At 51.5% G+C, this 11236-nt stretch overlaps 1 protein-coding gene across 3 annotated transcripts in view; it reads left to right on the top strand.

The window, feature by feature from the left end:
- Positions 1–96: 96 nt before the first annotated feature.
- The window catches only part of TMEM104 (transmembrane protein 104), a 55023-nt gene continuing 43883 nt past the window's right edge, over positions 97–11236 (top strand). For 2 of the 3 annotated variants that reach the window (XM_035026089.1, XM_035026087.1), the window contains exons 1-4: positions 97–171; positions 807–932; positions 8308–8429; positions 10796–10877. In XM_035026089.1, coding sequence (XP_034881980.1) covers positions 888–932; positions 8308–8429; positions 10796–10877 — 249 coding nt within the window. In that variant the 5' untranslated portion in view covers positions 97–171; positions 807–887. Of the gene's footprint in view, positions 172–461; positions 697–806; positions 933–8307; positions 8430–10795; positions 10878–11236 lie in introns of those variants that run through there. The other variant, XM_035026088.1, reaches the window with a different exon arrangement.

Raw genomic sequence — 11236 nt, 5'->3', positions numbered from 1 at the left:
CCAATCAGCGCGCTGCGCCCCGCCCAGGGCGCGCACGGGCAAGGTGGACTCCGGGCGCGGGCGCATGCGCGCCGTGGGCGCTGGTGCGGGACAGCTGGCGCCGGCGGCGGCGGTGGCGGCGAAGGGGCAGGAGGCGGCGGCCGCGGCGGGCCGGAGCGAGCCGGGGTGCAGGTGTCTGGCTGGACGGGAGGGTGGGATGGGCTTGGGCGGCGCCAGGTTCGGGGCTGCTCCAGGAGGGAGGAGGAAGTCGGGGAAAGGCTCCGAGCGGGGCCCTTGAGAAGAGGGGGAGGCTTGAGGCTGAGGAGCCCAAAGGCAGGGCAGAAAACAGGTTGGGGGTGGGGGTGGGAAATGGAGTCCCCGTTAGAAAGGAGAGGTTTGGGAGCAAGGAGTTGGGTTGGGGAGCGACCCGGGCAAGCCCTAGCCCTAAGCAAACAAGTTTGTTGCCCTAGGCGGAGGAGACTGTTATATGGGCTGCCCTGTGTGGTAGTGAGCTCGCCGTTCCTGGCATGGAATGTGGATGGCCACCGCAGAGTGTACAAAGGGGGCGCCTCGTGGTGAGCGAGACCTAGTGGCTTGCGGGTCTCCTTCTATCACTTGGAGTCTGAGCGGCATTGAATACCTTCATGCCCCGCACAGCAAGGGAAAAGTTGGAGGAAACCATCCAGGTGTCAGTCTTCCAGAGCTGTCTCATGACAGGTATCGAGGCCATGTCTGCAATAAAAGTACGGGGCCAGGGTGCTCTCCAGAACTGTCCCCCAGCGCCAGCGACGTCTATCAGAAGGCTCAAGTCTACTCTTTCGCCCTAGGGAGCCGTAGCAGCCGCCGCCCCGGCAGGGAAGGAACCTAAGGAATCTCGGCTGCCCAGCGACCCTTCCTCACTTTTGGAAATGGCGGGTGAAATCACAGAGACCGGGGAGCTCTATTCTCCCTACGTGAGTTTTACTTTCAGGACCTGTTTTACCCACATCGTTGCCGCGGGCTCCTAGAGAAGCACCGCGCTTCGGGGACTGTACTAGTGAGGACAGCGGCTTTGAGACCCTGGTGGAAGCCACGGTGGGGGACGCCGATGGGCAGCCGCGGCCTTGCGGCTGTCCTGGCTCAGAGCATGTTATGAGAGTTTGTTCACGAGTTGGATGCTGGTCAGAGAGTGGTCAAGGAAAGAAAGCTGACTTGCTGATTCCTTGTGATCTTGATGCCGTGACCACAAGCACTTGCAAATGGTGCTACTGCTCTGGGGATGGTGACTGACAGCTGTTGACTGGGTTTGCTCATCTCAGCAGTTTGAAAGCACTTTGGTTGCCAGCTGAATTGTAAGTTGTGCAACTTTCATAGCCTTGGGTGGCGTAAGAGGCAGAGAAGGCTTGCAGAGACTTCCAAGTGCAATTTGCTGGAGTCTGTAATTAGAACAGTTAGAAGGATTGATTTCTTACTGTGTTGGGTCTGTTACCCTCCCCCCAACACCCCACTTCCCACAGGTGCGCTCCGTTTATCTTCTTGGTGTAATGAAAGATTGGTCCTGGTTACATCACGGAGTCCTCTTGCCTGGATGCCTAGCTGGAGGATTAGAATAATCAAATGGTTGACTCATGGTGCTACTAAGTATCCCAGGGAAAAGCAGCACTGCCTGAAGTGACAAAAGTCCTCTTTCTAGAATTTACGTAACCTTAAGCAGCTTCCCCACTTTGTACTTAGTTCCTAGCCTGGGGGTCCCTGCTTTGTCTCTGCTAACTTCACAGACTCTAGAGCTGTGGCGTGATACCTAAGAAGGCATCTCAGAAAATATCGGGCAAAAAGCCTTTCTGACACCACGGTCTTCCTACTGGGTCTGTGTCTTTTGTGTGTAGCACCAAAGGAGCCTCCTTTCTCTCCATAATTTATCAGGGGAAAAATTCTTTCTTGAACTTTGGACTGAATCTAATTGTGTTCCTCTCATCTGCGGAATTGTGTAACAGCTCACAGCCTCCTCTTGGTATCAGCAGTGAAATGGCCCCACTAACCATAAAAGTTGCCATGCCCCCTGCTGTTGCTCAGAGCATCTCTACGTTTAAAGATGAGAAAATGAGTTATTTCTGTAACTGAGTTTTAGAAAGGAAAAAACTTTGATATGCTCACTTTTCTTGTGTCTCCAGTTATTCACATAATCATTTCGCATGTCAGTATGTACCCACAGGAAATTGGGCAGTGAGGCCTAAAGGCCTCAGTGGGTTCTGCTCCCCACCCCCAACTTTCCTGTGTGTTGGTTTTGTTTGAGGTCTGTGTTTAAGGGCATACTCTGGGCATTTGCCATAAACAACGGCTTGCATTCTCTTATCCTACCGGTGGAGAGAGATGTAGAGAAGAGATGGGTGGGTGGTGTTGAGGGTGAGGTGGCATGAGCCGGGGGTTAGAAGTCAGGGTTTGAGGAGACACCGTACCTTCTTCCTGAGTTTTCCCTAGGGAGAGTGGTTCTTGATCCCTTGTGAGACCGGGAGAAGGGCATAGGTTCACCAACCGCTGAGCCCAGGAAAACAGTGGAACTCACTTCACTAGACACTGCTTTGAATCCCCTGCTCAGCACAATGCAGGCAGGACCTGCTCTTCAGGTCTTGCGAAACGGAGATACTGAGCACTTACTTGGTTCATGAAGGTGCATCAGCCCATGACCTGGGTTATTCTCAACACAAAGCCTCTCCCTACTTCGGCGTTGCCCTGTTGTCCGTTCTTTTCCTCTTCACGGGTGCCTGGGATGCTTGCCTTAGCTTGCATTATTCTGCGTAAATTATGTGTAATGGGCAGACCGGCCTCACAGGGGACTCCGGTGACAGGCCCTCTCAGGGGTAGTGCTGGGTTCAAAACATGGCTCAGGCCCGCACGTCCCCCCCAGAAGTGATCTCAGAGCAGTCATGTCTGGGTTCCCTGTGTACAGGGACCAGGAGCGGCTCAGGGCTGCAGGGATTATGTGACCCAAATAGAGGATGAGTGGACCACCACCCAGACAAGGCCCAGCTGCTGAGGGCCCCGCCAGCCCAGTCTTGCCAAAGATCATTGCCGTTGCTTTCGAAGGAAAGGTCACTCGTTTCACAGCCTTAAATCCTAGTCATTGCTTCCACATCTCTGCTGCCTTCTGTTTCCTTTGACAGCTGTCACTGGGGAAGTGGACGAAAACTGCCCATGATGCTTGCCTAAACGCCCGTCTGTGGGTGACACCACTGGGTGGGAGGTAAGGCAGCAGGAACACTGTGCGCTGAACTCCCTAGAGCCCGGGGGCGCGGATCCACCATCCCAGGGAATGGTGGAGAATGGGAGGAGGCAGTTTAGCCTGTAGCGAGGCTTGATGCTTCTGCTTTCGGCCACACCTTCCAGGAGCTGGGCCCCACACTACTGGCAGAAGAGACTGTCTCCTTCCTCCTCCTCCTGCCGCACAACTGCCTTTGACCTGGCCTGTGGCTCAGCTCAGATCTGTCTCCTGCTCCATGGTCTTTGTAATTGGTCCTCACCAGCACCTTTATTTTTTTTTTTTTTTAAGATTTTATTTACTTATTTTTCAAAAAGAGAGAGAGCACAAGCAGGGGGAGTGGCAGGGAGAGGGAGAAGCAGGCTTCCCGCAGAGCAGGGAGCCCGATGCGGGGCTCGATCCCAGGACCCTGGGACCACAATGACCTGAGCCAGAGGCAGACGCTTAACCGACTGAGCCACCCAGGGACCCCACACCAGCACCTTTATTGAAGGTCGAGAGGCTTTAACTCTCACCAGGGAGGTGAAGAAGTCTCACGTTATCCTATAGGGTTCCCAGAGCCCCACTAGGCCCGGAGTTCTTACTTTGAAACTAAAAAATAGCAACGGCATAGGACAAATCTGATTTACCGTTTCTGCTCCTGATGGTCCGTCCCTAATTAGCTTCTTCGTAAAGTTCTTAAAGGATCTTTTGCACTGAGACTTATTTGAAGTGTCCGTTGGGAGTGTGTTTATTTCATTCTGTTTATCAGCAGTGGTTCTCAGCTGGTGGCAATCTTGGCTGCTCCCCCACCGCCCCACGCACACCACCCCCAGGACATTTGACAATGTCCGGAGACATTGTGATCATCACACACAGGTACAAGGTTGGGAAACTGGAATCTAGTCGGTAGAGGCTGGGGATGCTGCTATACATCCTGCAGTCCACAGGACAGCCCCACCGCAAAGAAGAATCTGGCCCCAAATGTCAAAAGTGCTCAGGCTGAAAGCCCCTGCTCTACGGTAGGCCCTTGACCTTTACATCTCAAGACCTTCAGGCATCACTGAATTCGCAAATGCCTCTTGTACTATTTCATTTCCTTATAAAACTTTTGGCTAAGAACCATCACTTTCTCTTTACTTCCATCACGAGAACCTTCACTGGGGCCATTTTCCATAAAGAGAAAGGGTCCACCCTTCCTAAATGTTACTGCTCAGAAAAGCAATATGCAGAGAACAAAGCTGCAGGGAGCTGTAGGAACACGGTTCAAACTTGTTTTAATCCTTCTGGGATCTGTCTGTGGGATCAAACGGGGACTGTGATGTTTAAAACGGGACAAAGACTGGGACTTACGTCAGAGAAGACCTAGCCAGATCCAGTCAGCTCAGCTGAGGATTCCTAGCTGGAGGCTATGTTCCATGCACCCTGAGAAGTGACACACAGGCCACAATGAGCCTCACATGGAGCAATGGGGAAAAGATAACATTGAAAACCCAAACTAGGACATAAGTGTTCTTGTTCCAGGGTTCAAAAGAGGGGAGCAGGACTGGAAGGGTTTTGTGCTGAAAGCAGCATTTGAATATGTCCAGTGTTGGGTGGGATTTGAAGGGCTGGGCAGGAGGCACAGGGGGGCAGGTGCCCTCTGCCAAGTGTAAATAGACTGTGGGCAGAGCTCTTTCCTGTCCACGGGATGCCTTTCTGTCCAGCACTCAGGCGTGCTCTCAGCACCTGCCTGGAAGCCTGTCCCTCCCTAACCACTGTCCGGCCCCTTCTTCCTCCATCTCTATTAAAAAAAAAAAAAAAAAATTCTGACTAAGGTTAGGAAAACAGGCCCCAATTTGTATGTTTCTGATTTAAAAAAAAAAATTCAGTACAAGATTATTTTAGAAAATTTTTTAAAATATAGAAGAGTGCATATTTCTAAGACTGGGGAAGTAAAAATGAGAGATGGGTAGGTGTTCCCAGAGATGAAGTATTTGTGTTGTTGTTTTTAACAGAAACAGATTTTTAACAGAAAAGCCAGCTGTAAGTCAGCCGATGTCCTAGAGCACGGGGAGCCCAGTTAGGAAGAGGCTGTCCCAGTCCAGGCTGGAAGCAATTCAATGGGAATTTAGCAATTAAATGTAAATGGGAATCAAACCAGAGGTAGCCACAGAAGACTCTTCAGAAGGAGAATGGCTAGCGCGGGGATACGCAGAAGTGGGGGGGGGGGGGGGTGACCAGCAGACAGTGGATTTGAGGTCTGCAGGAAGGCTGATGCGGAGAGAGGCACAGTCACCCTCTGTCCAGCCGTGGTAGTTAAAGCCGCAGGACTGAGTGAAGTGGCTGAGGGAAAGATGAGTAGAGAGGAAAAGAGACCGCTTACGTCAGAGTGTAAGAAGGAATAAGGACTAAGAAAGCCCTTGGATTAGGCAAATAGGAGGTCACTGGTGATTTTGAAGAATGTAGTTTCAAAAGAGCTCTGGGGATGGAAACCACAAAGTACAGAAACTTGGAAATGAAGGCAGAGGAACTAGGTAGCTACTTCAATGAGTGGTTAAGAGAAGTGAGAGAATTGTGTTTCAAAGGTGTCAAGGATGCTTGTAGGCAGAGGGGAGGACCTGGTAGGAAGAAGATTCCAGAAAGAAGGACTGAGCCCAGAAGTTTGGGTGCAGGGCTCAGCATCCCCCAGGAAGAAGGACACATGCCCCACAGGCAGGGAGGGCGTCAGGAGGATGCAGACACTGATTTTTGAACGAGGAGAGAGTGGGGCTTGGGGAGGGCATGTCAGATGGCCTCATTCACCTCCATAACATGGGACGCAGCCTTCAGCTGAGAGGGGTGGGGTCAGGGGCTGGGGCACGAAGAGTGAGGTTTGATGGTTTCTTGTGGGAAATGCCGAGAAGTCCGTGGTGGAATAAAGACAGTCTGATGCCGAGGAGCACAGGTGAAGGAACCATTTGTTTGTTGTGGGACCAGTCATTCTAATTAAAAAAAAAGAAAGAAAGAAAGAAAATTTCCAGGAACTCTTAGCAGCTTCGTATAGGGAGCAGAGGAAGCAGGTGCTAGGTCCATCCAAGGCTGGGGTCAGGAGGGGCAGCACAGGGGAGGGTGTGTGAGGCGGGGTTAGACCATGCTTCATGGAACTAGCCCGTCGTAAATGATGCCGAAGAACACAAGTGACGCCAGAGTGGAGGGGGTAGCCTGGGTCGGGCGGGTGGGGCGACTACAGGTGTCCAAGGGAATGGCCAGGGCTGCAGAGGCTTCAGCTCAGAGAAGGGAATTTCCTGGTTGAGATCTTGAAAAAGGAAAATGACAGTTAACAGCTAGAGTCGAAAAAAGGAAAATGACAGTTAACAGCTAGAGTCAAGTTGGCGAGAATGAGTTTAAAACCTGAGGTCAGTGACCTAGCAATTCTACTCGGAGGCTGGTTGTCAGGGGCAGGGCGGGTGCTGCTAGTGGGTAGCTGCTTGCTTTTTGGGGTGATGAAGTGGAATTACATGGTGGTACAACCTGTGACTGTGCTAAAAACCACTGAACTGTGTCCTTTAAAAGAACTTTTTTATTAAGTTTTTAATTTTAATTCCGTGTAGTTAGCATTCAGTGTTATCTTAGTTTCAGGTGTACAACGTAGTGATTCAGCAAGTCTGTACATCACTCGGTGCTCATCATGACAAGTGTGTTCTTCATCCCCTTCACCTGTTTCATCTGGTCCCCCACCCACCACCCCTCTGGTGACCATCAGTGTGTTCTCTATAGTTAAGAGTCTATTTCTTGCTTTATCTCTCTCTCCCCCCCCCTCTTTTTTCCCTTTGCTCGTTTCTTAAATTCCACATGAGTGAAATCATATGGTGTTTGTCTTTCTCTGACTGACTTCCATTGCTTAGCATTATATTCTCTGGCTCCATCCACGTCATTGCAAGTGGCAAGATTTCATTCTTTTGATGGCTGAATACTATTTTGTTGTACATGTATACCACCTCTTCTTTATCCGTTCATCTATCAGTGGACACTTGGGCCACTTCATAATTTGGCCATTGTAGATCGTGCTCCTATAAGCGTAGGGGTGCATGTATCCCTTTGAATTAGGGTTTTTGTCTTTGGGGGGTAAATACCCAGTAGTGTAATTACCAGATCATAGGGTAGTTCTATTTTTAACTTTCTGAGGCACCCCATACTGGTTTTCCACAGTGGCTACAGTAGTTTGGATTCCCACCAACCGTGCACAAGGGCTCCCCTTTCTCCACATCCTCACCAACACCTGTTGTTTCCTGTGTTGTTGATTTTAGCCATTCTGACAGGTGTGAGATGATAGCTTATTGTGGTTTTGATTTGCATTTCCCCGATGATGAGTGATGCTGAGCATCTTTTCTTGTGTCTGGTGGTCATCTATATGTCTTTGGAGAAATGTCTGTCCGTGACTTCTGCCTATTTTTTATTGGATTAATTATTTTTTAGCGGTTGAATTAAGTTCTTTATAAATTTTGGATAGTAATCCTTTATCAGATAGGTTATTTGCAAATATCTTAAAAGAGTGAGTTTTATAGCATGTGAATTATATCTCAATTTTCATAAAAATCCCTGAAGTTAGTGTGGGAAGGATGAAAAAGGAAGCAGTATGATATGTCAGCATCCCAAAGGACAATGGCAAGAATGGGTGGGGAGCAGGGTTCGGTCACATGCTCAGAGGTCTCGGAAGAGTGGAGGTTTCTTTAGGTCAGCACTAGGTTCATCCTTGTGCGGGGTCCCCTGATGTGGTGGTATGTCCTCAGGAAGCCTACAGCCTGGTTGGGCAGGGAGCTAACATCCAAGGCGCAGCTTTGAGTGATAAGAAATGACAAGGTGGCGGGGTGGTGACAGCAGAAGAGAAGGAACCCGATCAGCAGAGACGTCTTGGGAAGAGCGACGGGATGTGGGACTTGAGCCTTTGGAGTGTTGACGTTCGCTTCCCCAGCCAGTGGCAGAGCACACCTCCTTTGAAGCTAAGCGGAATTCTGCCTTCTGACCTGCTTCCCCAGCTCACATCTGGCCTCCCTGCCTCCAGTTTGGCAGTCGCCCAGGGTCATCTTTGGGAGCTGCTGCGGGGGAGAGGTTAATTCATTTGGGGACTTGAACGTCACTTCTGTTGCTTCCAGGTGGGACTGGTGTACATGTTTAACCTCATCGTGGGCACAGGTGCGCTCACCATGCCCAAGGCCTTTGCCACCGCGGGGTGGCTGGTCAGCCTGGTCCTGCTGGTGTTCCTGGGCTTCATGAGGTAAGAGGCTGGCACACGGGGGGCCGGGAGAAGCCTGCCCAGGGAGCCCTGACTTCTCTTCATTAACATGAGGAAGCATGCCTGAGGGGGCAGGCAGATGTCCCCGGTGAATCCTAACCAGGGTGGCCCGGCAACAAGAAAGGAGACACAAAGCTCTCCAGGTCTCGTGCTAGCAGTCACACAACCTGATCAGTTAAGAATCCAGACATCTGGCTAGGCTTTGGAATGTTTCACAATGATGCTCACATTGCTTCCCCGGCTGGTTGACTTCCCCTATTGTATACTTTCTTAATGGTACCATTAATTTTTGTTCTCCGAGAAAATACCGCCTAGCCCCAGAAAAAGAATCAGACAGTGATAAGGGAAGTCAGTTTGGGATTTAGAATTCGTTTAAGGTAGTTCATGCAGTAAGTGATAAACACACAGGTACACACATAATCAAGGGTTAACCTCACCTCACCTTGTGCCTGGGGGCAAATATGGGGCCAGTGCCTTCCCAGGCTTTCAGGGGCTCCTACTCCTTGAGCCACGTGTGTGGGCTTCCCCAGCTGCACTCCACAGAGGGGAGAGCCTACTTGACGCTCCTCTCAGGGATTCTACGTGCAGGTGGGGACTCATTCAGCAAGTACCCCAGGCTCGTAAGGGATTTAGGATTGTGCATTTCCAGATAGGAATCCACAAGCTGCCAAAAAGGGGTAACGGAACACCTGGAAACACCCCCCGGGGTACCTCCCTAGGAGAGGCAACAGTGGCCACTGTTCTTGGGTGAACAGAACAAAGATCCCTGCCCTCAAGACTTTGTTCTCTCTCTGTGGGGAGACATAAGGAGTGGAGATAATAAGAGAATTGTAGAGTAAGTTGAAAGGTGATGAGTAATGTGGAAAAAAACCCTACAAAGCATGGGGGGGTGAGGCTGGGGAGGTGGGGGTGATGGCAGTTTCCGGCAGGTAGTTGGTGGTCACGGAGGGTAGCGGTTCGGCAGACGGGAAGGAGGGAGGAGCGGGTGCTCTTGGAAGGATGACAGGGTTATAGCTGAAGCCAGTGAGGACCTCGAAGAGGCTGAATGGGATAAGAGAATGCCCACATTTCTCTGTTCCTTTACCCAATTTCTTTTGGGGGTTTTGTGGCCACCCGTGGGGTACTGGCAGCCAAGAGCCCTAGAAGTCCTTGTCCTTCTGTGACTCTGCTGTCCGCTTTAAAGGACCTTCAGCATGGGCAGCCATCTGAATGGGAAGTGATTATTGGGGGCCCCCAAGTAGGGGCTGCCATGTCCCCTCCCTGCTCAACCCATTTATATTTGAACATGATCGATGAGTTGGCTTCGTGCAACCATGAGAAGCCTCTTTATGCCTTAACTAAGATTGATTCTAGTTTTATTTGCAAAAGGAAAGGAGAATCTGAAGTCCTTAAAATGGTCACTTAAGCAAGATGAGAAACCTTTCTAGAAGGTGTGAGGCACCGGAATGGGAGTTTCAGAGCTGGCTGCCCTCCACCCCGCAAGATGGAGCGGGTGTGGGTTGAACGCCTGCCCCGCTGGGCTGAGCGGTCAGCCTGTGGCAGGCAAGGGCGCTTGAGGAGGACTGGGGTGGAGCCTCGAGAAGGAGGGAGGTGACTGTGCTGCTGGGGTTCAGCAGGGAGGGACACAGTCCTCGGGTTTCTGGGCATCGGCTTTGCTGAGAGGAAGAGCGAAGATGGCTTTTCACTCTAGTCTGACTCCCCAGCAAACATCTGCTGTGACCTCCCAGTGTCCCTTTCCATTCAAGCCGTAAAAATGTAAGCTTATTTTTACATTATCTAGATTGTTAGGAAAGTAAAGGTACTGCCAAAAAAGGAAGGAAGGAAACATGGAAACACATTCCGGAGCCAAATGTCCCTTTTCAGTTATCCATGCCTGTGCTCCTGTCCGTGAGTGTGTAACCACTCATCTGTGTCCCATCAAGGACAGGTGAGAGCTGCCCACACCCTTCCCCGAAGCTTTCAGAAGGCCCCCCGTGAATCGGCCTCCTCCCCGCCCTGCCCCCAGCAGGCCCCTTCTTGGTGTGTGGCACCGCATCACCCCACATCCCCCTCCCCCCAGGCTCACACTCTACCCCCCCATCAGCCTGTTGCACACCCCTCTCTCCCGTGCATCAAATCACATTCTAAATGTGGACAGGGCAGTCAAGGCAAGCACGCCAGGCGTCACGTGCACACACATTTTATCAGGTCAGATGCATCTCGAAAGCTCCCTTGGGAGCAGCTCTCAGAAGAGAGATGGCTTTGGACTTGCTGGTCTGGTCAGGTCTTAAATGGTTTTTCCTGTTTCATTGTGCCACCTCTGACCTCCTACCTGCCCTTGGCGATTCCCCTGTGGCCTTGCCCTGCAGCTTTGTGACGACTACCTTCGTGGTAGAGGCCATGGCGGCGGCCAACGCTCAGCTCCACTGGAAGAGGATGGAAAACCACCAGGTGTGTGTATTGCCCTTTCTCCGGGTGGTGCCTGGGTCCAACGCGTGCCACGAGAGGCGGCCCTTGGGGGCCAGTTCTTCCCCCCCCCCGATGGATGGCGGGCTCATGTCCACAGCACTACTCCGAGACCCTTGTCCCGGAGCTGAGGCTTGACAGCCGCATACGCTTAGCGAGCAGATGCAGTCTCTGCTCTCTGAACGTCATGTCATGGGTCCCTTGAACCCTTAATTGAGCTTGCTCATCATTGTGAACCCCAGAACTGTGCTGCAGCTTCAGATCTGACATCTGAGTGTCTGCACCTCCTAGTGTGGCAGCATGGGGGTGCTGGCGGGTGCCCCTGGTCAGAGAGCATGGGGGTG

This window comes from Mirounga leonina, unplaced genomic scaffold, assembly GCF_011800145.1.
Source record: "Mirounga leonina isolate KUSES-001 unplaced genomic scaffold, KU_Mleo_1.0 Mir_197, whole genome shotgun sequence".
Lineage (NCBI taxonomy): Eukaryota > Metazoa > Chordata > Mammalia > Carnivora > Phocidae > Mirounga > Mirounga leonina.
The sequence above is the reverse complement of the archived record's forward strand: the minus strand, read 5'-3'. Positions and strand labels throughout refer to the sequence as shown.